Genomic DNA, 27,886 nt, shown 5'->3' on the forward strand with positions numbered 1-27,886 from the left:
AAGTTTAAGTACCCGAAAAATATTATTTTGACTGCTTCCGTGGCGCAGTGGTTAAGGTCACCACGCCGCCGCTACCATTGCGTCGGGAGGTCGCGGGTTCGATTCCCACACGGAACAATTATTTGTGCGATCCACAAATAATTGTTTCGGGTCAAGTTGTGCTTTGTGTCCGTTGTTTGTATGTTTGTAAAAGTCCCCGCGACACAAGAGCAATTCCTAGTGCGGGAGATTTCTTTAAAAAAAAACCTGTCAGCCATATTACTACGTGATGCTAAATAGGTTCGATTTCATTGATTAATCTTTTTTGCTATTAAAATCATCCAGAATTTCGAATATTAAGCGAATACAAGTTTATGAAGTAAATAAATAAGATTTAATCCAAATCAGTCCTAACCAATTACTGAACGTACAGTTGCCTGTCAAAATGTGATCTTTCTTATCAGTTGCTGTTTATGACGTCTCAACGGTGTGTTTACAAAACAGTCAGCGTTGTTTTGAGAATATTTTGTATTAAAATACAGTCATACAGTGTCTTAACTTATCTTGATAACATTTTAAGCATAATATGTGACTGGTACTTAGGACATTATAATGTTATTACCTTGACAAAAAACTCGGAATCATGTTTGTAAAGGTTTGTATTTGACCTCATATCTTTAACTGTAGGTCAGTCAGTGACACTTAAATTCATAATTTCTTATATTGGTACATACGTAAAATCACGCCTTGTCCCCATAAGGGTAGACAGGAACCTAAGAACTAAAATAACGCCAGTACGATCCTTACGAATTTCTCTTGCTTCATATACACCTTGTAATACCTACAGATACCTACACTATACAGGACCGCCGGTCACTACATTAATGACTAGCTGACCCGCGCAACTTCGCTTGCGTCACATAAGAGAATCATAATTTTCCCTGTTTTTGTAACATTTTTCACTGGTACTCTGCTCCTATTGGTCGTAGCGTGATGCTTTATAGCCTATAGCCTTCCTCGATAAATGGGCTATCTAACACTGAAAGAATTTTTCCTATCGGACCAGTAGTTCCCGAGATTAGCGCGTTCAAACAAACAAACAAACTCTTCAGCTTTATAATATTAGTATAGATTTTATTTCTGACTTTATAATAATATATATTTTACACACAAGTTGGTGGTGACAGGCGGGGCGGCAGTGGATACAGTCTCCTTTAGGCCTCAGCATTCTCCTCAAGGCTCTCAATCAAGATGGACAGAATATACATAAATATAAACACGTAAGTATATGAAAAAGTATCAATGGCTAATTTTACAGTTTCTTTGGTACAATGCTAGGAGATCATAAGCTTATTAAAAAGAAAACTGCAATTAATTTAGTCTAGATATATTTTTTTATATAATTTGCATTCAATTTTAGACCTATTTTAGGCCTTCAACTAAACTAAAATAATCTTTTATTTTACAGATTTCTAAAATCATCGCAGAAAACAGGGTGTGTTCAAGTCAAACCAAGGCCTTTGTATCAGCATCTTGTAAATTAAACATAAATACAGACATTGAACAAACTGACTTCAGTAAGGAAAATAATGCTTTCAGTTTATGGGTAATTAAATATTTATTACTAGCCTATTAACTTTTACAAGAGGCAAAACTAACTTTGCCCAGTTTTGAAAGTACCTACAATAAAACTACTAAACGGATTTTGATGGGCACACAAATAGTTTTTAACCTGAATTAGCACATCACTCAATAGTAGTCAATAGTATGCAAAATTCAATTGCATTTGTATTTAATTTTGTCTTCTTTTCAGGTACATAAAAATGGGAGCAAAGATTTTAATGTAATCAAGGAATTTGGTTCGAGCACAGAATTTGTTTTAGCTAATTTTACTTCATTTAAGGTAAGCAAGTAGCCACCTTTACACACACACTCTATCGCACGTTCTTAGGAGTGTACAGGATTACGCGCGGAAAGGCAGGGCGGTCTTCGCTCGCGATTTTCTACGCGGGCTTGACAGCCGAGCGCGGCGCGTGGAATTTCGCGATTGTTGTTTCATGCGCGATAGATTGTGTGTGTAAAGGTGGGTAATGAATCAAAACGTAGACATAGTAACTTTTGATTAATTACATTCCTAAGTGCAGACATACATAAAACCGCGCCTGTTTTCTGTAGGGGTAACCAGACTTACTGCCTTTGCGTATCGCGCATTCGTTTGTGTATGCGACTGCCGCGCAGAGGTCTCGGGTTCGAATCCTGGGTCGGGCCAAAAAGTAGTTTCTGAGTTTTTCTATTAAGAATAAATACAGGACCGCCAGTTACCAAAACTATTAAGAATTAATACAGTACCTATTATTATGTAACATCTTTTATAATACCTTTTAGAGCAATTGGTTATCCTGCAACAATTCTGGAGCTGTGATGAAAATATACAACTCTTTTAACTACACGCAAGATGTGAAATACGAAGCCAGGGTGAGATGTTTTTCATCTTTTGATCACCATAACGCGATTATTTAAGTCAGGTCTGAGAATTGACCAACATCTATATTTCATACCCCTTAGAAGTAAGGGTTACCCACACGTAACATTTTTTTAGATTTATATGGCAAAACAAGGTTTGCCGGATCAACTAGTTTCCATATAGATTCCTCCCAATTTAGCGTGAAAACTACCACAAAGTGTGTTTGCGTTTTTGCAGCTGCTAGAATTGCCGCTCCAGTCTGGACTGAAATTAGTGATAATCGTACCGAACGAAGTGGATGTACTGCACACGTTGTTCTCAACACTGATGACCCAGGGTTTGGAAGCCGCAGTCAGGAGCATACAGCCGCTGTTCACCGCCACTTGTGAACTGAATGCCCCTCATATAGAAGTATGCAGCAGAGTTGAAGGAGTACAGGTATGGTAACTTCATGTATAATAGAATACGGGAATTAACGCGAACACGCATTTTACCTTAAAATGCCTAACGTTTCGGCGCACGACCACGGCGAGTGCAACCTGCGCCGAAATGTTAGGCATTTTAAGGTAAAATGCGTGTACATTAAACATGCAACGCGAGAGTTTAAAAGTTATGATGGTAACTTCGTGCTACTCGTGTCCTATTGATTTTCTACAGTCGGTCCGACATCATAGAAGAGCACCTTGGCATGCGCAATTTATCTAGATTGTAATTAATTCATTCCTAGCCTTTCTTTCCACTTCTCTCTCTTCTATTTTTACCGGCTGCACCTGGATACTATATTTTACACGGAGCGACTGCTTATTAGACTTTCACAACCTAGTTACCTGGGTTATAACACGATACTTCGATGAAATTAACTATTTCTTGCAGGGAGTAAATGTGGCCAATGCTACAACTGTGCAATACGGTAGATTAAAGGTCGATGACGCTGGAACCAGTGCGACTGTACTCACGTGTAAGTTGTTTGTCTCACTTGTAATGTATACCAGAAGGTTTAGGCAGAGGTGTGATACACCTACGTTTCGCCATTATTAATTGAAGTGTATGTTTAATAAATTTAAGAGGCAATTAGCTCGCCTCCCATTACATATACCTATAGGACGTGAGCCTATTGCCATCTACCGGGCACATTACCAAACTTTGGGCTACTATTGAGAAATATCTATAAATATAAAACTCAAAAGTGACTGACTGACTGACATAGTGATCTATCAACGCAAAGCCCAAACCACTGGACGGATCGGGCTGAAATTTGGCATGCAGTTAGATGTTATGACGTAGTTATCCCCTAAGAAAGGATTCCATTCGAAGCTGAGCCATCATGAAGAACATTCGGATGCTCGCATTCATAAGAAAAGAATATAGCTGTGTTTGCATTGTTCTTTCTCAGGTCTACATTCGCCACCCACTGCATCTTCAGAGCCGAGTGAATGTGTAGACCGGCCATTTTATTTAGCAGTTGTTTATGAAGACATGCCCTTATTTATTGGACAATTTACACAGTAAGGACAGTTGTTACGAGTGAACTATTGTGAAATGACTATTGTGTGACGTCATAATTCGACACTTCTATGGATCAGGGAACGTTTATATATCTGACGGAAGATGCGTCGGGCGTAACTTAATTTGTATGGGCTTCGCACCGACGCATCATCGGTTGAGTGTGAACGGTCGAGTGTTTGTCTGTTCTGGCGTTGCGCGACCGATAATACGCGACGTATGTTCCGTCAGATATGAACCTTCCATAACTTGTGTAGTCAATTTTTATGGCTTTCCTGTACCTCTACCATGAGTTGGCAACGATAGTCTCCCGCAGATACTGTACTTAAAAAAATGTTTGAAAACTCGAACAGGCAGCGCCTCTAGTGGATAGCTAAGGTACCAATGTCAGTGACGGTTACGGTATGGTGTGACTATCAACATTGGTCAACTGTCAATAAAATAATGATGTACGAAAAATGTTGATTGTGGTTTAGTATGAAACTTTTTTCTTAATATTACCTAAGTGCTCGTTAGTAAATAGTATCGACTAAAAAAAAGTTTTAGTCAACGTGGCTGATTGTTTTCAGCTCCTTGCATATATATTTTTTGTAAATCACTTCGCGATTGAAAAGAGTCGCTGTGAGGTTTTCTACTAGGGCATCTCAAATACTTACTTTCTTTTTCCGAGCTAGTGGTAGATTAAGTTATTGTTAACTAATAACTACCATAAGATTTAAAGGTAATGTGTATTATTTTGTTTTATGTAAAGGTACAATATTTATACCGTAGACTGTTTAATAAAATTGTATTAATTGGTGCAAAAAAAAATATTTGTCATTCTTTGTTCTGTTCGAACTCGAACTAAATCCTCCCTCGGTTGGGAAGGAGACCCTTGCCCAGCAGTGGGACAGTAACGGGTTAAAAAAATGCATTAAAATGTGCTAAACATATAATAATCACTATTATTGTAAATTCCTTCTTGCTTTGACATCTATAATTGTGATGTCATGTTGATTGTTTCTTCTTCCATTACTCTGGTTCTCCTCTGAGTGCGCAACTTCCCCTGGGTCCTCGCCATTCGGTATACTGTCCGGGGCGTTCTTACTATCAGACGAGTCGTATAATTCATCGTAGCCAATAACGAGAGGTGGTAACACTACTAAACTGGCTGTACGTTCTTTAGCTATACTCTGAAATGTAAAAAAAAACTAAATCTGAACAGGGTGTAAGGCGGTTGTCTAAACGATATAGGTATTAATAGGTGTCAGTAGCGCAATTCTCTACAGTCGATACCTACTGTCGACTATCGAGACTGACATTTAAAATGTGTTGCCAAAATAGTTCCTACGGAGCCCGCTAGAAGCGCTGACAAGATTTTCATGCAAAATTTCTCGAAAGCTATAATAATCGGTTGTCGGTAGTCGATAGTGGTAGAGAATCGAGATACTAGTCTGGACTGCTTCCGAGATGTTCGTTAAATTAAAAATCACCGTTGCACTGAAATGGTGCTTGAAATCGAACTTTTTTGTTCTAGACCGGGCGAGCCGGATGAGCGGTTATTTGCTACGTATTTACTCAAAGTTGGATAGTGCATATCTAGGGCAAATCTTTATAAGGGAACTGAAGAGGGTTCTCCTTTACGCCGGGAAAATAAATTCATTAAACATTTCTTGGCAGTAAGAAACCGAAATATTCTTTTGCTTATATGATCTTCGAAAAGCGGGACTCACCCCCAGTTTCTGGGTACATTTAGCGGTAGTTTATCTATTCAATAGCGTTAAAACTCATATAAAAAATAAGTTATTGAATAGATAAACTACCGCTAAATGTACCATAGAAACCGGGGGTTAGAAGTTTTGACTCAATACTTAAGTCTGGCTACACAAGTAAGATTTCATTGTGTGCTCAGATACTCACGTGTGAAATGCACAGGGATATAATCGCCACATTCAGTGGTAAACACATCGCGGCTTCAAATCAACATTTATACGTATTGTTTTATTATATTGCAAGTCGTTAAACTTTACTGTTCGATAGTAATCACAAATATTGTCGGCCTAGAAACACTTCATGTGCCAATGGGTGCCTTTACACACACGCTCTTTCGCGCGTGAAAGGAGAAAGGAAAGAGTGCGCGCCGCGCTCATCTGTCCGCGCCCGTGATGAAAACATGAGCGATGAGCGCGCCGTCTTTTCCGTGCTTAATCTTCTATTAGATGCTCCAATTACGCGTGAAAGAGCGTGTGTGTAAAGGCACCTAATAGGTAGGTACTGCCTGAAGGACATAATTAAATATATTATATCTTCTGGTATATATACTAACGATCAACGGCGTGGTGAAATGTAATGTAAGTACCTTTTCGATCGAAAGAAAATTATCATCCGGTCTTGGAAAATCTCTATGTTGTAGGTACATAGTTTGAATAAAATATTCGAAGTGACCCTCGGTTTCTGAGTACATTTAGCGATAGTTTATCTATTCAATAGCATTTTTTTAATATGAATTTAAACGCTATTGAATAGATAAGCTACTGCTACACGTACCTCAGAAACCGGGGGTATGAGAAATATCTATGGATCCGTCAGCAACACAAAGACTGAAAAACAACATGTTTAAACCGTAACCTGCGTTATTTACACTTCATCTGGCTGTAGCTTGTCTTCGCCGGGCGTTGGCTCGCTGTCCTCGGCCGGTACATCATCAGCTACTGGCATGGAGGTCGGCAGCCGCGACACTTCGACGCCGGCTTCGCGTAATAACGCCAGTAATGTTGCCAAGGAACTCGCCAACTGATGATTTTAGCAAAATATTGCAGTAAAACCTTTCTAGCAATTTTTGTAGCAGTGATAGCCGACTGGTATAAATGTTGCAACTTGCACCTCCCACCACTTGCGTGGGAGGTGCAACAGATCGAACTCAATGCGACACACCAATGATTTTTCGTGTTAAGTTATATATGTGTATTAGAAACAATTACCATTTCTTGAGTTTAGGATCCCCAACCCGCAATTGGCTAGCTTGGTGAACTCAAGGCTTAACCCTTCCTTGTAGGTAAGTAGACTCTTGCGCGAAAGCGAAACAGTAAAATCTTTGCAAATAATTGGATACGCAGCATTAGATGAGATTAAGCGTAAAAACTAAAGGGTCTGTTTAATAAATTTTTTAAACTCTGAACAGTCTGAACCTTGTGGGACGGTAGACAAAAGTGGTCCAAGTCACCCAAAGTCTTCTAAGTTTGAATGAAGTTAGTGCCAAACATCGTTTCACCCACAGATCGTTTATCCACCAGTAAGCACTACTATGAGAGTGTCAGATAAACAAAGCGAGTGGCACCTGGGCGTCAGGTTTGTCTTCGTTCTGCAGCAGCTGCGCGGCGACGGCGGCCTCCTCCACGGCCTCGGCGAGGCGCCCGGCCCGCGCGTGGCGCCCGGCCACGTTGAGGCGGATGAGCGGGTCGTCGCTCGCCAGCGCCACCGCGCGGGAGTACGCCGCGTCCGCGCGCCTGTCCCCCAGCCGCTCCAGGGCTATGCCTATCAGCAACACCTGCAAGCACATTACGACACTATCGCTGTGCTCCAATCTGTCGTCATAGATTTGAGACCCATAATCTCGCTGCATAATATCGAGGAGTGAGAATTATGAGGTCGTGTGCTGTGTGCGGATTCCCCGGTTCTTTTTAAATCCACAATTCACGAAAAAATCACGAAACTAGGTACCTACCGTTCAATGGCTACGGTTGTTAAAAGTTACCTACAAAAAGTTTGGGAAGTAGGATGGTACCGTGTAAGGCTGAAAGGGCTGCAGCGCGGCGGCCGTGGCGAGGCGACAGAAGGCGGAGGCGGGGCGGCGGCACGCGAGCAGCGCCGCGCCCAGGTCGTGCGCCGCGCGCGCGCTCAGCGGGGCCGCCGACACCGCGCGCTGCAGGCACGTTAGCGCCTGCCGACACACATTAAGTGGCTTATTATTTTAAAATACCTCGTACGTATAAGGTCACTAGGCCCAAAAACGATAAACATGATGTTAATTTGCAAAATATTACACACAGACACGGGCCATTACTACTTACTGTATTTTTTAAAAGTTTAACGTTTCGACTACTAACGGCTATATACTTTTTCTTTGCTAGTAACGCCATGCCTAAGTTGGTGTGAGCGGCCACGCAGGTGGGGTGTGCCGTGAGCGCCGCCTTGAGCCTGGCGAGGGCGGCGTCCAGGTCCTTGTGCTGGAGCATCATGGCGGCCAGCGCCAGTGCGGCGGCGTGCTGCGTCGGCTGCTGCGCCAGCGCCGCGCCCAGCAGCTGGAAGGCGCGCCGAGGGTCACCAGCCCGCAGGCGGAGTGCGCCAGCCGCGGCTAAAGTGTCGGCTCCACATGCGTGTGTCCTAAACCACAAAAGAATTCAGTCACCTCTAAAGATTATGCAGGATGAATAGCTATTATATTAAAAGGAATAAAGTGTATCCTCATCATTGTTGCTCTTATTAAAATGCAACTTTTGTGGAAAACATTTATTGTAGGTACCTACAACTTTGATCTAGGTAGGTATCTTTTGTAAATTGTTTAGTTGCCTGAGCAGCATGAGTAGGTTCTTACCTAAACCGTTAGCCAGCGCTGATACCCAAAATGGCTCCTGGGTCTGATAATAGACGGTTGCAACTTTCTGCAAGGGATCCCGCACGAATGCTTGATGGCGTTAGCTAGCAAATATGTTTCGGTATGAAGAGGAACTGTATTAAAGATACTACACTAGATACTAACGATAAAGCCTGGTCGTAAGCGTTGAGAGCGCCCTGCACATCATCGCAAGCCAGCAGCAGTTTGGCTAGAAGCGCCGCAGATCTCTCGCCGCCGCCAGCTTGCACCGCCGACCGCGCCCATTCCACGCCACGCTCTAACTCACCGAGGTTCCATGAACACTCAGCTGCAATACATATCTTCATTATCGCAACTGTAACTACAGCAGGCAAAATATTTAAATAAAGAGGGACAAAAAAGTAGATAAAAAAGCGTGACTACATATTGGAGAAGCAGAACTCCGGAGTGGGCGAAATATAATACCATTTATTAATAACAATTCCAAAAACAAAAAAACAATTGAAGAACCCTCTAGCAGTCTAAAATTCCTATATGTACCTACACTGCCCACCTCTTTTCTTATACTACCTAGGTATAATAATTAGGACTAAATGAGCAACTATATGTTGGCAGGTAGGTATCTAGTTTCTATTTACTTGATTATATTTAAATCCGGTTTTACCTAAAGCGCAGTAGATATCAGGATCTGGGTGTTTCGTCAACTTGTCAGCCTCCAAATACGCTTCATGTGATAACTGAAACCGTCCTTGACGAGACCTGAAGCAATGGCATCATAACTAATGATGTTATTTAATTAGTTAGCTGGCTGTTCGACTAGTGAAAAGAGTGCCCTAGATCTTGCTCTCATTAGGCTTGTCACAATATCTCCATCTATACTAATATTATAAAGCTGAAGAGTTTGTTTGTTTGTTTGATTGTTTGTTTGTTTGTTTGAACGCGCTAATCTCAGGAACTACGGGTCCGATTTGAAAAATTATTTCAGTGATAGATAGCCAATTTATCGAGGAAGGCTATAGGCTATATATCATTACGCTACAACCAATAGGAGCAGAGTAGCAATAAGAAATGTTACGAAAACGGGCATAATTTTGACCCATTCATTCTCTCTTATGTGACGCACGCGAAGTTGCGCGGGTCAGCTAGTACATAATAAGGGTTGGTTTACATTTGCCGAAAATCGTTGCGTATCGGTTGAGTCATGCTAGAACTGGCAAATAGAAATTAACACAGTTAATCTTAGGCATTAAGCCAATAATGTGTTGATGCGAAGACCATACCTACTTATTATGCTACTTCCCCAAAGCATCTTCCGTCAGATGTGAACCGGCCCTTTATATGTAGGTATGTACTAAAAACATGACTCTATCGTCAAAATTATAGGGTCAAGTAGGGATCAGTGGCTCAGTCGGGTACTATGACTCATGCGTAGATTTCCTACAAAGAACAACAATATCTAGCCATCTCTTCCACGCATCGTAAGCCGTCGCCATTTAATGAAAAATGGCGACGGCGTGTTCACTGACTCAAATTTAAGAAGTCTACAGTGGCTCATGAGTCACTCTGTACTCTGTACAGTGCGTACAATTAAATAGACAAGGTACAATTTATAAAAAAATATTAAGTGACTGATTTGATGTATGACTTTAATAAAGACATATAACTGAAAATAAATCATAGTTTTAATCAAATATTTAAATGAGCCAGTGTGTACTGTTTGGGTCACTGTTGAATATTTAAATAATGTGGCACTGTCTACTGTTAGGGTCACTGTGTTCTACAGGGTCAGAGTCAATGAAGACCAGTACCAGTACACAGTGGCTCATTTCCCATTTTTTTAAAAACATACTGTTACAACTTTAATTATGTCTTTATTGGAAAAGTGATAATGCAGGAAGATAGTTTAATAACCCAAGTATAATGTGTGTGAATTTCAGCTCGCTACTTTAATTTTATAATGATAATTTCAGCATCCGAAAAAATCCGAGTCAGTGTTGCCTACTTGACCCTACATCCATTTATTAAGAGTTATGACAATCGAAAATGGAGCCTTTATGAAAATGAAGGCTCAACTTTCCTTCGTCATAAGCTACATACAAACACTTGGCGACTTGTTTTAATGGTTCAGGATCTTGTGGCTGTAGTCTAATGCAACTGTGGTATTTCTCCAGCGCTTCTTGCAGCCTCCCCGCGTCTGCCAGTACTGAGCCCTAGATAAAATCTGTACATTAGATATTAGGTAGGTATTTACTATAGTCAGGTACCCAATACCGTAAGCTATAGGTAGGTACATTTAAGTAAAGTTATTCATATAATAGGGACATACTTTAACATAATGGGCGTATCTGTGCTTATTTTCGTGCTGTTTTTGTAGCTGATCTGCCAGATCTAGGCACACTGCGTGTTCTCCCCTAACATAACGCGCGTGAAGCAACCAGTTCAGAGAACCAGTAACAAAATCTGAAAGAATAAATTAACCGTCACAAACAATGCTAAGATGATGAGGTATACATTTTTTATATGAGTGGTTGCATCTACCATCATCAACACGATTTTCCGAAGAAAAATTACGTTTCTTCATTGTTTCCTATTTATTTGTTTGTGTTGTAACATCCATGGCGACAGATGCAGATACTGAAACTGTTTTTCGGCAACTATAAAATACTTTGTTACTATAAATAATTAAATGTTAAGCTAGAAGCTTATTGGACATTTAAATGAGAATTAACTATCAAAAATCGTTACAGTTGAATTAACCTATTTTGTAAGTATAATTCAAATTAGTGTTTCCGAACGAAAATGACAAATCAAAATTTGACAAGTGTATCGCAATCAATCGACTTCTTGAATACACCGATAATAATTAATTTCCTTGTATTTTGTACTTTAAATAATTAGTTAAATCCAAAGAAACAATAATGGAAGACATGGCTAGACTTGCAGTAGTGGAGCAAAGTGTTCGGGACGTGGAAAAGTTTAATAAAATATTGTATGAACTTCTGCGGCATATCAGTAATATTTTAGAAAATCCTCACGATAATGAACTGAGAACTTTAAAAAGGGATTATATGAAAGAAATGTTTTCTTACGACGCGTTCTTTGATTACCTGAAGTATGTCGGATTTGTAGTGGTACGTATTAAAAAATATATTTGATAGATGCGTTATCAGGTCATGTTTATTGTTCTATAACTCTTGTTGAGACCATTATTGTTACTTTTATCCTTCCCTCTATTAACAAATGATACTACGCGAACAGCTCACACGTCATTTATAGCTTTGGTTGTTTTTTTAAGTATTAAAACCTGATTAAAAAGTAAACCAAAAATTTACTGTTTATTTTGCTTAAACTACACAGACTATAAAAATGCATAAATTTTGTCTACACTCTGTAATGTTCCATGCACCAGACATAGTTAATTATGTGTGAACATTCTCTATATAAATCTAGTACATTTATTTTCAGGACGGTGAGAACTTGGTGTACAGCAAAGAGTCCACATTGAGTAACTTGAGGATGGCTCAGGCGGCTATAGAGAGGAAGATCAGCTTTTGCAGTGGTGCCCAGATCTCACGTCTAAACTTGAAGTCTAGTAGCGTACAACTCAAGAAGTCTGTGCTAAGACCTACTAATATTCTGGTATTGTATGTTCCAGTTTATACACTTACTCTTGATCTTATATAATTGTAATAAAACTCTAAGTTTACAAGTTGGATGAACCTCTCTAACATTTCCACAAACTGTGTATTTCCCAAAGGGACAATAATTTATAACCATTCATTAGGTTACAATCTATACTAATATTATAAAGCTGAAGAGTTTGTTTGTTTGTTTGTTTGTTTGTTTGAACGCGCTAATCTCAGGAACTACTGGTCCGATTTGAAAAATTCTTTCAGTGTTAGATAGCCCATTTATCGAGGAAGGCTATAGGCTATATATCATCATCGCTACGGCTGATAGGAGCCGAGTAACAGTGAAAAATGTTACAAAAACGGGGAAAATTATGATTATCTTAAGTGATGCAAGCGAAGTTGCGCGGGTCAGCTAGTGAGACATAAAGTTGCCAAAAATGCAGGTTGTCTTGACTTTTTACCTAAATGTTTGGCCAAATTTGAAGGTCTGCCTGGCCATAGGCATAGATAAATACTAAGTAGTTATATACACCACCATACGACATGGAACACAGAGATAGTCAATATTTTTATCCTACTAGTGGGCAAGGACCTACAGGAGAACATGACATAATATAATATATTGTCTATTATACATTTAACTATGGAAAGTCATTGATGTATTGCCTTGGGTTCAAATAGTGGACCACTTGCGAGCATTACTGCACAATAAAAGCATATACAATAAAAAGACATTAGCTTGCCTTTAAATTAAAATATTTACATTGCAGACAACAAACAATCCACTGCTGCTTAAGATAGAACAGTTATTCAATCATGTACTGGAGTATGAGGATGAAGAGTTGCAAGCACTCGCACGGGAACAGATACCACTAGTGACCTTACAACTTATGGCATTGGACAGAGTCCGGGAACAACAGAAGAAAATCAAGACTGGTGAGTCAATGAACTGTTTTTTTCAAAGACAACTTCCGCACTAAAATTTGCTCAGAGTTGCTCTTGTGCCGCGGGGACTTTTACATACAATGGACACAAAGTACAACCAGGCCCAAACCAACTGTTGGTGGATCACACAAATAATTGTTCTGTGTGGAAGTCAAACCCACAACCTAAGGATGCAATGATAGTGACATGGCGACCTAAACCACTGCGCTACAGATGCAGTCATTTACATTGAATGCAAGTTGAATGCTTTTAAGTCGTAGCTATCTTAAGGTAGTTAAGGTATCTTCAATGTTTAAAGTAGTTTCCCTTAATGGTCTATAATTTATCCCACCCTGTATATTGAGATGTCTTTGAAAGTCTGACTATCAGTCTTACCGAGGGGTGTCGTGTTATAATCCAGGTAACTGGGTTGTGGAGGTCCGAAAGGTAGTCGCTCAAAGTAATTTATTGGTATCCAGCTGCATCCGTTGAGACTGGAAGCTGACTCCAATAGTTAGAAGAAAGACTAGGCTGAAGATGATCTCTCTGTCTTCTTTTCTTGTTCTATTTTAGGTGAGACGAAAGAACCGGACCTGCCATTCGACGTGGCTTTGTTAATGGAGCTGCTGGTGTGGTTCAAGTATAAGTTCTTCTCATGGGTGGACAAGCCCCCGTGTGATAGGTGCGCTGGACCAACTGTTCTGAGCAAGAAGATCACTGTCACTTCTGAACAGGAGACTTGCTTGACGGAGGTAAACTTACGCTGCGTATACACTGGAGGAACCGAGCACAAATTTGTGTAGTGATATTGATTTAGGAGCTTCGAACAAGCGCGTTTTTGGAAGAAATTTCTGCTCGACTCGTGCTCCGCTCTACTCGGTTCACCTAGCGTAGACGCAGCTTTACATTGTAATCTTATGTTCAGATTATTGACAATTTACATATCGATAGTCCAACAACTTAGTACTATAGAGCTTTATAGTCTAACAACATAGTAGAAAGTTCCGATTTTAGAAGTAAGACAGTTTCATAGCTGGTCAAGAAACACAAAATTCTATTTTTTTTTTTTTTTCAATAATTAGCAGCTCTTTTATACTTTTTGCTGGAAATCGGAATATAATTAAACAATAATCTAGATAAATCGTGCATGCCAAGGCTCCCTTATAAGCATCGGACTATAAAATGTACGATTTATTTGATCGTTGTTTATTATTGCTTATGCATCGATCGAGATTAAAATGATCAAAAAATAATTGCCGTCGTTAACGGGGAACCATAAGTTAGGGGATGCTTAATTATTTTATAATAAAGGCTCGCCGACGTCGAGCCACTCTCATGGGTCGGCGGGTTGGCGACTTTATTAAGGTGACACTATAATACGTAAAAAAATCGCGTATTACCGAGAATAGTCTTTTTCTTGTTTTTATCCCGCGTTACGTGGGGTTGGAAAAAGAAAAGAAGACAGCAGGTTCTTCATTTAAAAAAAAGAAGATTAATTTTATGGGATTTGCCTGCGTACCTTCTGTGAACGCACTCTCTCTTTGGGAATTCGGGAAAAAAAAACATAAGTACGGTATTATAGGTGTACGCGTGTGGTGCGTGCGGTGCTAGCGGCGGCGCGCGCTTCCCGCGCTACAACCGGCCGCGCACGCTTCTCCGCACGAGGCGCGGCCGCTGCGGCGAGTGGGCCAACTGCTTCGCGCTGCTGTGCCGCGCGCTCGGCTATGACACGCGCTACGTGTACGACACCACCGACCACGTCTGGTGCGAGGTAAGCTATACTAATATTATAAAACTACAAGCCGCCCGCGACTTCGTCCGCGTGGAAACCCTTCCCGTGTAAGTCCCGATCCCTAGGGAACTCCGCGACATAGAGCCTAAGTGTTATTCTAAATCTTCAATTATCTACATACTAAATTTCGTCATACTCGGCTCAGTATTTGCATGAAAGAGTAACAAACATCCATACATACATACTCACAAACTTTCGCATTTATGATATTAGTAGGATAGTTTTAGGATTGTAGAGTTTGTTTGAACGCGCTAATCTCAAGAACTACTGGTGCGAGTTGAAAAAATATTTTACTGTTGGATAGCATATTTATTAAGGGAGGCTTCAGGCTACAACATCACGCTACGGCCATTAGGGGCGGAGTAGCAACGAAAAACGGAAAAAATTATGACCCGTTCTCTCTTATGTGACGCAAGCGAAATTGCGCGAATCAGCTAGTTATATAGATATCCACAACCCTCAATTGGCCAGCGCGATGGACTCAAGGCCTAACCCCTCCATCGTATGTATGAACTTGTAATAAAATCTCTTTTTCTTCAAGAATCACAAATGAGTACACGGTTCATTAGTTTTCTTTCAGTGAGCTCGTGAGGTATCCAAATGTCGAGCTATTTTGTGTAGAGAAAAGATTTTATTACAAGTTCATACATACTATAATGCGAAAAGACTTTTCGCCCGACTTAATATTAATAGTGAATGTGATAATGCAGGTGTTCGACTATGACTCCAAGACCTGGTTGCACGCGGACCCGTGTGAAGGAGCCCTGGACGCGCCGCTCATGTACGAGCACGGCTGGGGCAAGCGCCTGTCCTACGTCATCGCAGTGTCCCGCGACGACCTGCAAGACGTCACCTGGCGGTACTCACTGAACCACAAAGAGGTGAGCCGAACCTACCCATTGTTCTACCATAGTAAGGCCCACATACTGGCCAATAGAGGGCCTTAGGATACATATATCTAAGATTTTTAACAGAAAACTCAGAAAGGATTTTTTGGCCCGCCGATCCCACGACCTCTTGCGCAGCAGATTATGTATGTTTCGTATTTTTTCACGCAGAAGCTACTAAAAAGATTTAGTACAAAAATAATGTCCTATTGTTTCAAAGATTTTTTTTAAACTTTCCAAATCCTCTTTAAAAAAAATGGCACGGTTAATGGCATAAGGCCCGCTAATATATGGGACTAGCATGATTAACCTTAGTTTACTTCACACAATTCAGCCTACACGCTTGGGTATGTTGTACAGACGGTGTCGCGGCGCAGCGCTTGCTCGGAGCGCGAGCTAGTGTCGTGCCTCGTGGCTCTGCGCGAGCACCGCCAGCGCCACGTGACGGAGGCGCGGCGCCACTACCTCACGCAGCGGACCCTCGCCGAGCTCGTGCTGCTCATGCAACAGAGGTACACCAGCCTGCCACGAACGTGCTCGCCATGCCATCGTGTTGGAAGGTCGTGGGTTCGATTCACAGGCGGAACAATTATTTGTGCGAACCACAAATGGTTGTTTTGTCTGGTTGTCCTTTGTGACCGTTGTAGTAAGAATTAGTCTTGTGTTTCGGGGACCTTTACATGCCTAAAAACAACGGACACAAAGTACACCATGCCCGTAACAACTATTTTAAGGTCGCACAAATATTTGTTCCTTCTGGCAATCGACCCTAAAATCTTCCGACGAAAAGGTAGTGTGACGACCACCTTAACCAGCACCGCGAAATTCGTCTTATACATTTAAGTTTATTATTTTTCAGAAAGCCTGAAGATTACGAATCGCATGGTCGTATATCTGGTTCGAAGCAATGGCGCAGTGACCGCGGGGAGGCGGGGCGGGGTCACACGTTCGAGTTCAGCGAGCCCGGCGCGTGCGAGGTGCGCTACCACACCGGCGCCGACACCTACTGGGTGACGGAGGCCGGCCGCCAGCCCGCCCTCATCAAAGGCTGGGCCGCCGGCGTTTACGAAGCAAAAAACGTATTCAGAAAAGAAGAACACGATTGGCAGCAAGCCTATCTGGCCCGAGAAGGTATATAATATTCCCTAGTTTTTTAAACGTTTTTTAATTAAACATCACTGCTTTATGTCACCGCGTGACATGGCCTACCGCCATCCTCAATAAATATACTATTAACCACTAAACGAATATTTCAATTCGAATCGATCGTTCCTGAGATTAAGCTATCAAGTAAGCAACAAAGTATTCAGCTGTTTATTATTAGTTTGCTTTTTAATATCGTACGTGGTGTGTGTGTGTTCAGAGGGTTCGAGCGCGGGCTGGGTGTCGTGGGTGTTCGCGGCGGGCGGGGAGCGGCGCCTGCGGGACATGCGCGTGCGCCTGAGCTCGGCGCAGTTCGACACGGGACTCGTGCGCTGGACCGTGCAGTACGACGACCGCCCGCCGCAACCGCTGCACCTCGACGGTAATCGACTCAATATCGTTACTTATTTTATTTTATCGAATTACTAGCGGTCAACCTAGGGTCAAAAGTCGTTCGAGCCGCTCGAAAGTCCTTCTACGCGGTGCTTCTGCCCCCTCCGAACCACGGAGACCCTCAGCTAAAATTCCCCTATGGTCGGTCATCTATCTATAGAATGTCGGTGCCGTATTTCAAATACATTGACGGTCCAACAGAGAGCGGTGCGGGCGTGCTGGCGGGCGAGGCGCGGCGCGTGGCGCTGCGCGGGGCGCTGAGCGGCGGGCGCGGGGACTGCGCCTGGCAGCACGCGCAGCTGTGCCGCGCGCCGCTCGCGCCCGCCGCCTCCGCCCCCGCACCCCCCGCCGCGCTCGAGTTCCACGCGCACGCCCTCTAGCGCCCCCCACGCTCCACTGCCTCCCGGACGAGACGCCCGAAGGATTTGATATACATCACATTTATAGTGCTTTACGTCTTATTCCAAATATAAATGACATTTATTTAATAAGTGAGTACTGAATTTGTTAAAAATATTTATAATAAATTTATGTGAATCCTAGGATTGTTTCATTGCAAACTAAGTTGAGGTGACTGCGATTGGTCGGTTCGAGGTTCACCCCACTTCGCACTGTCGAGTAGTGCCGAGCGCTCAATGCTATATACCTAAACATGAAGGACACTTCTCTGTGCTATAATTTTCAGTGAAAAACTTCGAAAGTGTTAAAACTTAGGGTGCATAAACCATTCTTTGCACCCTAAGCTTTAACAGCATATAATATTATATTCTTTCTTAAATGTCCATTTCACATTTCACATAATTCATATAACACAATATCAAAATTCAAACTAACAATGAAACATGAGTTTAAAAAAATCCAGAATAACAAAGATTTCATTCTTACAGAAACAGTTGAAATTTTTATAACTTCAAGTGACCCGATTTTTTTTTACATGTGGGTCCACATTACTTTTAGTATTATATTTACGGTGAAAATATACAAATGGCGTTTATATTTATTCTCCATCTATAAATTCCAAGTTACCTGGAGGATTCCCAATATGTTGCTTTCCTCTATTGCATATTAATTATTATTAAACAAAATTTCAGAACGATACAACAAAATATACTCAACAATAATCTGACAAGTGTAAAATCGTAAAATTATTGTCAACTGTCAGTTAATTACAATAATAATTTGTAAACATTATTTTATTTTGAACTTACTTCCTACGTATTTACGGACATATTTATATAATCACTAGCCAAAGCGGTCACAGTGTATCCGACGACGATAAATCGTGCGGAAGTCGGCCAATATGATCACCCGATTGAGGCCATAATCGTAATTTTATTAAAGTTGTGATGACAGATAGACTCTGTTTTTTAAATAAACGACTCTTTGTGCGCTCGTAAAGTTTTGATCAACTTACTTTACTTTGGAGCATTACAACCTTCTAGAAAAACTTTATAAACTTCTTACTTCAAAATGGGAATCGAGTAAGTATGTCTTGATTACAGAAAGATAATTTCTCGTATTTAAAACTTTTTAAACAATATTTCAGTCTAGAGATTTCATGTTTGCGTTAGTATTATGCATGAATAATTAAACTTTTTTACCAAGTCCAACTACTTATTATAGAGCTTTGACGCTCAGTTGATCTATATTATAGTTTATAATAAATTTTGTCTTTATCTGGACATCGTAATTTTCATCTCGTAGCACATAAATGGACAACCTTGCTTGGCCCCTTCACAATAAACATACCAAAGCCCGCTGCGACTTAGTATCATTACCAATTTTATATTTCTTTGTTATTGGTCACATGTCTTTAGATAAGGGTTGTATCCACATCATAAGTGGATGATAACAACTTGCTGTTACCGATTAAGAACAGGTTAACTTAACCAGTACACCTGTACAGACACGTATTAGCATCTAGAGCCTAAGTTCAGATTTTATAAACATACAATATCAATAGAAATCTTATTACAGAGTTGCAGTGAAAGTAATGAGGAAAATTGGTAACTTACTCAGCTTAGAAATAGCAGTTGAAATTACCAGATATGAAGAACCTTCTACTGTTTTAACTGAAGAATACCTCATCAATGACGTCACATTGTTCCAAGTAATGGTAATGAGGGAGTCTAATGGCATTATCTACTTAATAAAATTCCTCAAGAAATGCAAAACTGATGAGCTAACTTACTCCCTGGAGTATAGACATAAAGTAGAATCAAAACCTGATGAAAGTATTTCCAAAACTTTTAACACTGATGATGATAGTTGGCGGCTAATACAAATATATAATGATGGAGCAATAAATAAAAAAATAAATATATTCTTAAAAGTTAGCGTGACTATGTATCGTAACCCGTGTGCGAATCTGTACGAGGACACGGAACTGACAGACTTCGAGTTGCGCGGAGAGGACGGCTCAGTGCAGGTACACAAGGCCGTCGTGGCGGCTTGCAGTCCTGTTTTCAAGACGATGTTTGCGGGTCAATGGCGCGAGACGACAGAGGGCGTCATCGAAGTGCCGGGCACCTGTACAGACGTTCTACAACACTTTAAACGCTACATCTACCAGGGCACTGTGCCACAAGACTACTTGGGCGCGCTGCTGCTTCTGGCTTCGTATTTTATGATGCCGGACTTGGAGCGCCGTTGTCAGTTCGAGTTAATGGCGCACCTGACGTCAGACAATGCGTACGAAACTATCCAGTTCGCCGTCAAACACAATAAGCCGCAGCTTTTATTCGATGTCTTAGAACGTGTGCAGAAAAACGAAATAAGCGTCACAAAGATGCGTAAACAAGAGGCTTCAATAAAAGAGAAAAAAGAAGTTTCTTAGCACTAATTAAGTAGATACCTACCTATATAAAAAGATATCTTATTTTTTAAGTTTTTAGTATGCATTAAACGTAAGTGAAATCAAAAACTTTTTTTATTGAATCCACTCTTTCTAAATTATATGTGTAATGTAATTACTGATTAGATCATGCTAGTGGTACAAAAGTGGTGGTAGTGGTGGTTTAGTGGAGGTATGTATGATTGCATGTATTGTATCGTGTAATCAAAAAAGTAATTTTAATTTTATTCCTTTGCGACATACTCTTACAATTTTAAGAACATAGAGACGGTAGAGAGTACTTTACAGATATGGCAACATCAATTATTGATCTAAGATAAGAATATAAGATAACCTTCTGTTTGAAGTAGACTAAAGTAGATTAAAAATAAATAATTATTTTATAATATTAATTTAATTTAAGATGTCAGTTTACAGAGATCTTAAAACATAATTTATTTATTTTCAATATGGCAATCTTTGAGAAGTTTTAATATCTGTCAGTTATTTTTTCTTAAAAGTATTTTGTCTCCTTGTGTTCAGCCAGAGTAGGTGCCAGCGAAGATAATTTTATCTTCGTGTAGGATAGCGTAAATGAATGGATGGTCTACGGTGAACTTCATGGGCGGCGGTGGCCTCGACCACGATGACATAGGCACGGCTATTAGTCCTGTAAAGTAAAAAAAAACATGACAATTATAAATATACAAAATTACTCTTTTTAAGGATGTCCGGTTTGGCTGTAATTTAAATGGCAGACACCACGTTTCAATATTCAAATGAGGGTCATTGATTATATAAGTACCATCAAGATGTTAGAATATAATAGATTAGTAACGTGCGCCGGAATATTATACTGCCCTGTATTTGAAACCAAAACCACCATGTAATGTATACTTATTAGAATAATCGAAGTTTAGGCTACCCTTCCTGCCACGCTGAATCGGTCACATACGACAATGAATGAAGTGCACAGTAATAGTAGTGCGTTCGTCAGCGTCGCTGCCTCATAGTACATTCTGTATTCTCGAGCTACGTACCGCAAGACTTACTACACACATATTAGGTCCGGCATCAATCGGCCTAGCCGGGCGGCAAAACCGATTAATGTCAATGTTCGGAAAAAATGCCACTCCACATCGCCGCGCCTAAACGCTTAAACCGTTGTGACGATTGGACTCGAAGGAACTTCCCGATGGGTACAAGCCGAGCAAGTGCAGTAATTGCTTCGATTCGGTTTTGTTGTTCGGTAAATATATACTACTTTTGTATATGAAGTAAATAAACAAATAATTACTGCCGAACCGAACGTGCCGACCCGAATATGTGTGTAGCAAGCAGCGTTACAGGGTAAGCCATAAGCGTCCCAAAGATTGAAGATCGGCATTTACAAGACAGTCTATTTTACATGTTGGCAAACCTTAGCTGGTGTAGGTACCGGCAAATAGAATATTATCTTGGTACAGTATCAAATATAAGAAGGGATGGTCGACTGAAAACTTGATGGCGGGCGGTGGTGTATAAACTGAGGATACTGGCACTACTATAGCTCCTGTAAACATAATAAAAGCTACTAACTGTAATAAAGTAGTATGACGTTTAATAACTTATAAATTTTTTCAACATCTTTTATACGTAGTAGGTAGGCATGCACCTACAGATATCAGAATGGTCCTGTAGTGAGATGAAAATATTATATCATTTTTGCACCCATCAAGTAGCCATGTGCATGTATAAACTCAGAAAAGATAATGAATGTATCTAGACAAACAGATGTAAATAATAATATACATGTTATATCATACCAGTGAAGGCTCCCGCAGTGGCACCCTCCTCATTTACTTTGATGAATGCTTGCTGGAACGCTTTGGACACTTTGACCGGAGTGTCCTTGACCAGGCCCAGAGCAGCCTCCTGGAATATCTTGCTTACACCCACCTGTATCAGGGAAACAATAGAAAATAATAAATATTAGCACGTGCACACGCAGCACAGTATGATGTATAGAATCTACATGACCACGTACTTTAGGCAGAATGTTATTGAAGTCCAAATTTGACCTGATGTCGAACTTAGGCATATCGAGGTCGATGTCTCTGCCGGCCGGACTCAGCCTGAACACGTCAGATAGCAGCCCCTTCTCCGCCGCCTTCTCCAGCACTGAGGGCAGACCGTCCACTTGATCCGGCAGCACCACCACCATGCGGAAACCTTTCTCCTTGTAAGGGAGCTCGATCATCTGTTCACAGACATTGTTTAGTGTAAGTATATATCGGCAATGACTCGAATAAGCGAGTTTGCGTTGTGGAACTCACCTTAGCCCCAAGATCTTTACTCTCGGCGTAGTACAGGGACTGAAGCAAATGCATCATTGGTTTCTTGACGGCAGAGTCGCGGCTCACGTGGAAGTCCTTCTCCTTTGTGTCCTCTGCTTTGAAGGGAACATGCCAGTGTCCCTGTGAAACACAACGAGAGTTATTAGTCTCATTTGTAAATTAAACTACTTACTTATTTGAGTTCGGTATTTGTGAAGTACTTACATTGAAGTAAATGACATTGAATAGCGCGGCGGCAATGTCTGGTGTCAGCGAGTCAGCACTGACTGGCTCCTTGATGAGGCCCTTGGTCTTCTCAGCCGCCTGTCGATCATAACAACTCATTGAACGTCATGTCGACAAGAAGAATACATTAAACCAATATACATATAGGTAGATAAGGAACAAGGTTATAATATAAAGTGCTCAGTCACCCATTGGTTGATGAGGGCGGCGGTCTCCTTGGGCTTGGAGAAGTCGACGGAATCCAGCTCAGAGCGGTAAGCGCGCGCGGCGGCGGCGAACTGCTCGTCCAGCACGTACTTGTCCGACACGGCGATCTTGTGCGCCACCGCCAGCTGCTGCGGCTCCAGCTCCGACAGTTTCACGCTTAGATCTTTGTACCACTCTGAGCTCTGTACAAAACAATTAAGAAATAAAGTAATTTTTTACCCCCTTATTCATAAACACACGTTTAAGAAATAAAGTAACTACTTATGTTATAGTTCAGTTAAAAAGCTATTATAATATGTTTTCTCTTTTTCATTTCACTAAGAGTACCTAAGGAGTGAAAGAAACAAAACACTTTATAGGCCTTTCATAACTTCATATATTTTTATAAGAGAGTAAGAATTACAGCTGTTATACATCAACAGGCAAAATGTAGGTGTAATGCCTACTTGGAGGTGAATCACAGTAATTTATATGCATTGTTATATTGTGATACAATGAGTCCTTTACAGGTAATTGTACTTAGGTATATAAAAATAGTTTATGGTCGACTCGGTTGATATTTCCTTTTATTGAATGCGTAGTAACCTATGTTACTGTGCGAGTTAAAATAATATCTATAACTAGCTAATCAGCGCAACTTCGCTTGCGTCACATAAGAGAGAATAGGTCATAATTTTCCCCGTTTTTGTAACATTTTTCACTGGTACTCCGCTCCTATTGGTCGTAGCGTGATGATATATAGCCTATAGCCTTCCTCGATAAATGGACTATCTAACACTGAAATAATATTTCTAATCGGACCAGTAGTTCCTGAGATAAGCGCGTTGAAACCAATTCTTTAGCTTTATAATATTAGTATAGATAAGTAGGAAATATAAAGTTAAGGACAGTAAAAACAAACCTGTTTAGCATCAGTCTCTCCCAGGAAGCGTGCGAGTTCCTCCTTAGCGGCGGGACCGGCGGCGCGCTCGTACAGTGACAGCAGCATCATGAGCCCCAGCGGCGAGGACACTACATTCTTGTCTTCCCCGGACTCGTACGCCACCTGCCAACACATCGATATCACGTTAAAATTGCCTTAACATCGTGAAAATCGCGTCACCACTGAAAAACACTTCCCCGAAATAGAGACATATGGTTAATATGGTACACCTCCTAGAGATAGTCAAGTTTTAATATTATTCCCACTATGACTTGCCTGTCTTTGTGGCGCAGTGGTTTAGGTCGCCATTGCGTCAGGAGATCGTGGGTTCGAATCGCACACGGAACGCTTATTTGTGTGATCCACAAATAATGATTTCGTGTTTGGTTGTACTTTGTATCCGTTGTTTGTATGTTTGTAAAACAAATAGACTTCTACAGATGGGTGACCGCATAATGGTACATGAATGTGGCGTCTCCGTGCTTCGGAGCACACGTAAAAAGTCGGTCCCGGTTGTTGTCAATTAAGATAACAGTCGTTAAGCCACGTCAAAGGCCTTTGGGCTTGAACAACTTTGACAAAAGGTTGACCACTAACTATGTGAAAGAAGACGGATGTGCACACTTCAGTATATTGGGTTTCAAAAGATTGAGTATGATCAGCTACTTTTGGAGCTGACTGTGGCAAAGCTGATTTCGTTACATACCTTGAGCACTTTCATGGTGGATACATCAATGCTGTCACCCAGCTGAGTCCGCTGATACACCGGTGGAAACTCGAACTCAGGGGCCGCAGCCACCCCGGCTATGGCTGATCAACAAAAATAACAGAAGAATAAATACTAACTGTCTGTTAAGGGAGACTGAAGATAGAAGTAAGAAGAACTACCTACAAAGGAGAAGTAGGTAATCCAAATTTATATATTTTTTTTAAATATTTTAGTAAGAAGCTTCGCAAGTAGGTAAGTAGGTACCGTAGAATTAACGTTCGGTACCTAGGGTACCGTAGAATGTTAATTTGATTATAGATATAAGTACCTAAATAGCTCGCATAAAAAGCTAGCGACGAGTTCAGTTTCCGGTTCTTGGTACCAAATATCGCTAAGAATCAAATTGTAGCATTTCAAATAGTGTACTTAATTGGCCTTAAACATGCACATTTCTTTCCATTTTAAAGTAACCCCAGGTTTGAAAAGAAACCCAGTTTTACCGGTATCGATCATTCGTTTAAGGGACTTATTGTATTGTAGTAATGAAGGTGGGTTACACTTGGTACTACTTACAGTAAAATTCTGTAAGCAGGAATTCACTTATGTATTGTTTTATTTATTTATTTTCCTCCATTAATACTTAGAAACCTTATTGAGAATCTGAGAGCCAACGATCTACATGAATTGTTTTCGTAAACAAGTTATGAAACCTGATTCATGCACTGATATAAACTTAGGTAAGTAAAAAAGCAGTCGAACACATTTTTTTTGATAATTATCGTTTAATAACCTCCAAAAATACCTTTTTTTATCATTTTGTGTTTGCTAATTAAAGACAAGTTTGAACAGTGTTTTATCAATATTAAAAAAGTAGTTTATATTTATCAACACGATGAAGAAGCTTATTGTTGCACAAATTATCATTCCAGTTATGACGTAAATAATAGTTTAATGAGGAAAATGTTAAAACGTTTAACCATTTGCTTGTTTATATTACTCATCTGAACCTACTATCTTAATACCACTGGGATTACCCAGTTACGCACAGAAATCTGATACGAAACGTACGTACCGGTATTGTGAAAGGACCGAAGACGTCCGGTGGTGAAAAACCATCAAGTTAGCTTTTTTGTTTAAGAAGAAGTACTTTCTTGTATGTACGACTACACAGCTGAGTTTAATGTGATATGAAAAAGTTTATTAAAAGGTCGTAAATGGCAGTTAATTAAGTAGGTACCCATATCTTGATTAGTTCATTGTAATAAAACATCTTATAGGATGACCCGCGAAAGTTATTATAATACAAAATAATATAAATAGGTATGCACAGGCCATATTACCGGTAAAATGTTAATAAAATGATATGTTTTACTGCGACTAACAATGTTTATGGAACACAATAAATAATAACTTGATAAAATAAGCATCTATAATACGAATTGCTATAAAAATTTACACAATATAAACATCATTACAGCGAAACAGGTCTATAGATATGACTAAATATAAAAGCTAAATCAAAATAATAGGGTAGGTATAAACAATAATACATACCGAAAAATAACAAAAGAAGGGAATCCATGTTGGCTGGCGCGCGTTCCGTCTCCAACTGACCGTTGACAACTGACCGCGACCTTACTTTGCTAAATAAACACGTATCAGTTTTTAAACAAGAAAATGACGTCACAAGTTAATTTTCCCGTTGACAATGGCCACTCTGACCACCTGCGTATGCACATACATCATAATTTAATGTCTGCGGTCGAAAGCAAAACCGCATCTTGCATTTTATCTTAATTGTCGAGATTTTTATGTGAAATTAATTGCTTTTTAATAACATGTATCTACTTATATTAAGAATGTTATAGAATAGTGATAGATTAATAACATACTTAGGTACATAATATAAGTTCATAATATCACGACTGTTATACCTGAAGGATTAGGCAAGAGTGTATAAATTCATCAACGTCTCGCCATTAACGATGTTGGCCCTATGTAATAAGGAGCGAGCCTATTGCAAACGGGTTTAAAAAAATAAAGTAAGTATTAAGTATATTTTGGTTATCAGCTTAGCCTTTTTTTAAACTAGGTAGGTGTGTTGGAATCGGCTTACAGTCACACCTGATACAGCTGAATACCAGTGTTTAAATGGAGCGACTACCTATCAGGCCTCCACAACCCAGTTACCTGGGTTATAACACGATATCCTTTGGTAATAAAGACTAGCTGTCAGACTTTCAAGCTTTTAACCACTGTTAACGACTCTCAAATGTCTTTGTAAATGACAGCCGGGACCCATAATTTAACGTGGCTTCCGAAACACGGAAGAAGTCGCTCTGTATAAGGTGGTTAGTTGGTCAGCCATCCACAGAACAACCTCGGTAAGAGTAGCTTAACCGCAGAGATCGATCCGCGCGGCTGTTGTCAAGTTGTCAAATAAGCCACGAGATCCTAATAAACTATATATTTTTTTATTACTTATGTATATAAAAATACGTAGGTATCGGATACCTACGTGACTGAAATCATCCATGTAGCTTGTAGGAAAAAATAAAATTTATGTGACTCAATGAGCATCATGTTGTGAATAATGGCGACTTGTGTTCCACTCATTGTTTATTTCACCGGGAGCTCCTTCAATTCTAAGAATAGGTACGGAGATATAGTTACAACTAGATGAGTAATAATGTAATAAACGAAGCTCATCAGACAATTATTAACGTAGGTGGGAGACAAATTGACAACACGCACGCGGGAATTTCCACCGATCATATTTTTCGGACCAGGACCCAAAGGAAATAATCAAATATTAAGTGCATCTCTTTATACACTCAAGATTTTCCAGAGTAAATCATGTCCTCTTAGTCAGCCTCCGGCATCGGTGGCCAATTTCATTGAAACCGGCCAAGGATGCGGGACTTTGTGTGCACAATACACAGGTACACTGTCCAAGTGTGTGCACAATACATCGGTAGGTACATTATCTATCGCGAAGTATCCGATCGGAAGTACCGCGTCCTGGCCTCCTTATGGTGACCGTGGAAGGAACACCGTCAGGTTTCTAGTCGGTATGCCCTAGTCAGCCGGAACGCCTAGCCGGCGGGACCCGACAGACCCCCGCTTTCCTCCCTGGGGCGGGACAAGCAAAAAAAACGGATACACTATCTATTCCTTCATTCTCATAGCCTGGTGGGACGGATTGCCGACGCGATCAGTGAGAGGTCAGGCGCAGGACCGACGGCTTTACGTGCTCTCCGAGATACGGTGTGTGCATATTAGCTTTCTCGTCTATGAAAAGATTTAAATGACGTTTTCCCATAACCAACTCCTAAACCGCTGAAATAGGGTGTGGAAAATATGT

At 40.5% G+C, this 27,886-nt stretch overlaps 5 protein-coding genes across 6 annotated transcripts; 3 read left to right on the plus strand and 2 right to left on the minus strand.

The window, feature by feature from the left end:
* Nucleotides 1-455: 455 nt before the first annotated feature.
* On the plus strand, nucleotides 456-4,741 carry LOC142980083 (uncharacterized). The gene is made up of 8 exons (XM_076125381.1): nucleotides 456-634; nucleotides 1,167-1,259; nucleotides 1,448-1,585; nucleotides 1,793-1,882; nucleotides 2,365-2,454; nucleotides 2,681-2,881; nucleotides 3,317-3,401; nucleotides 3,837-4,741. Exons 1-8 carry the CDS (start codon nucleotides 623-625, stop codon nucleotides 3,950-3,952), a joined length of 825 nt encoding a protein of 274 aa, XP_075981496.1. The 5' UTR covers nucleotides 456-622; the 3' UTR covers nucleotides 3,953-4,741.
* Nucleotides 4,742-4,863: 122 nt separating this feature from the next.
* On the minus strand, nucleotides 4,864-11,100 carry LOC142980175 (uncharacterized). The gene is made up of 10 exons (XM_076125507.1): nucleotides 11,058-11,100; nucleotides 10,846-10,979; nucleotides 10,617-10,729; nucleotides 9,184-9,278; nucleotides 8,685-8,847; nucleotides 8,032-8,308; nucleotides 7,710-7,865; nucleotides 7,263-7,472; nucleotides 6,554-6,718; nucleotides 4,864-5,118 (listed from the first exon to the last, which is right to left on the minus strand). Exons 1-9 carry the CDS (start codon nucleotides 11,098-11,100, stop codon nucleotides 6,563-6,565), a joined length of 1,347 nt encoding a protein of 448 aa, XP_075981622.1. The 3' UTR covers nucleotides 4,864-5,118; nucleotides 6,554-6,562.
* Nucleotides 11,101-11,333: 233 nt separating this feature from the next.
* Pngl (N-glycanase Pngl) lies at nucleotides 11,334-17,822 on the plus strand. Its single transcript, XM_076125298.1, has 10 exons — nucleotides 11,334-11,650; nucleotides 11,985-12,158; nucleotides 12,922-13,087; nucleotides 13,649-13,827; nucleotides 14,658-14,846; nucleotides 15,578-15,748; nucleotides 16,115-16,266; nucleotides 16,614-16,885; nucleotides 17,118-17,279; nucleotides 17,492-17,822. Exons 1-10 carry the CDS (start codon nucleotides 11,438-11,440, stop codon nucleotides 17,668-17,670), a joined length of 1,857 nt encoding a protein of 618 aa, XP_075981413.1. The 5' UTR covers nucleotides 11,334-11,437; the 3' UTR covers nucleotides 17,671-17,822.
* A 653-nt stretch (nucleotides 17,823-18,475) lies between these two features.
* LOC142979904 (uncharacterized) lies at nucleotides 18,476-20,328 on the plus strand. Its single transcript, XM_076125131.1, has 2 exons — nucleotides 18,476-18,771; nucleotides 19,268-20,328. Exons 1-2 carry the CDS (start codon nucleotides 18,761-18,763, stop codon nucleotides 20,124-20,126), a joined length of 870 nt encoding a protein of 289 aa, XP_075981246.1. The 5' UTR covers nucleotides 18,476-18,760; the 3' UTR covers nucleotides 20,127-20,328.
* Nucleotides 20,329-20,519: 191 nt separating this feature from the next.
* Nucleotides 20,520-26,235, minus strand: LOC142979903 (antichymotrypsin-1-like). Of its 2 annotated transcripts, XM_076125130.1 has the most exons (10): nucleotides 26,077-26,235; nucleotides 24,520-24,623; nucleotides 23,793-23,936; nucleotides 22,873-23,073; nucleotides 22,664-22,762; nucleotides 22,439-22,579; nucleotides 22,150-22,362; nucleotides 21,929-22,061; nucleotides 21,544-21,675; nucleotides 20,555-20,793 (listed from the first exon to the last, which is right to left on the minus strand). In XM_076125130.1, the coding sequence occupies exons 1-9, from the start codon at nucleotides 26,102-26,104 to the stop codon at nucleotides 21,545-21,547; spliced, it is 1,194 nt and encodes a 397-aa protein (XP_075981245.1). In that variant the 5' UTR covers nucleotides 26,105-26,235; the 3' UTR covers nucleotides 20,555-20,793; nucleotide 21,544. The 2 variants fall into 2 exon arrangements, with proteins under 2 accessions (XP_075981244.1, XP_075981245.1); XM_076125129.1 differs by lacking the exon at nucleotides 21,544-21,675 and having other exon boundaries at nucleotides 20,520-20,793; nucleotides 26,077-26,234.
* Between the last annotated feature and the right edge of the window lie 1,651 nt (nucleotides 26,236-27,886).

This window comes from Anticarsia gemmatalis, chromosome 17 (assembly GCF_050436995.1).
Source record: "Anticarsia gemmatalis isolate Benzon Research Colony breed Stoneville strain chromosome 17, ilAntGemm2 primary, whole genome shotgun sequence".
Taxonomy (NCBI): domain Eukaryota; kingdom Metazoa; phylum Arthropoda; class Insecta; order Lepidoptera; family Erebidae; genus Anticarsia; species Anticarsia gemmatalis.

Bases quoted from the DNA above. Each gene is read 5' to 3' on its own strand.
- LOC142980175 (XM_076125507.1), bottom strand. From the start codon at position 11,100: ATGAAGAAACGTAATTTTTCTTCGGAAAATCGTGTTGATGATG. The intron at 9,279-10,616 runs GTATGTAGCTTA...CCATTGCTTCAG, and splicing joins AAACAAGTCGCCAAGTGTTT to GTCTCGTCAAGGACGGTTTC. The intron at 6,719-7,262 runs GTGCCACTCGCT...TAAAATCATCAG, and splicing joins AAGACAAACCTGACGCCCAG to TTGGCGAGTTCCTTGGCAAC.
- Pngl (XM_076125298.1), top strand. From the start codon at position 11,438: ATGGAAGACATGGCTAGACTTGCAGTAGTGGAGCAAAGTGTTCGGGAC. The intron at 15,749-16,114 runs GTGAGCCGAACC...TATGTTGTACAG, and splicing joins ACTCACTGAACCACAAAGAG to ACGGTGTCGCGGCGCAGCGC. The intron at 17,280-17,491 runs GTAATCGACTCA...ACGGTCCAACAG, and splicing joins GCAACCGCTGCACCTCGACG to AGAGCGGTGCGGGCGTGCTG.
- LOC142980083 (XM_076125381.1), top strand. The intron at 1,883-2,364 runs GTAAGCAAGTAG...AATACCTTTTAG, and splicing joins CTAATTTTACTTCATTTAAG to AGCAATTGGTTATCCTGCAA. The intron at 3,402-3,836 runs GTAAGTTGTTTG...GTTCTTTCTCAG, and splicing joins CAGTGCGACTGTACTCACGT to GTCTACATTCGCCACCCACT.
- LOC142979903 (XM_076125129.1), bottom strand. From the start codon at position 26,104: ATGGATTCCCTTCTTTTGTTATTTTTCG. The intron at 23,937-24,519 runs GTATGTAACGAA...ATGTGTTGGCAG, and splicing joins CCACCATGAAAGTGCTCAAG to GTGGCGTACGAGTCCGGGGA. The intron at 22,363-22,438 runs GTGAGTTCCACA...GTCTGTGAACAG, and splicing joins GTAAAGATCTTGGGGCTAAG to ATGATCGAGCTCCCTTACAA.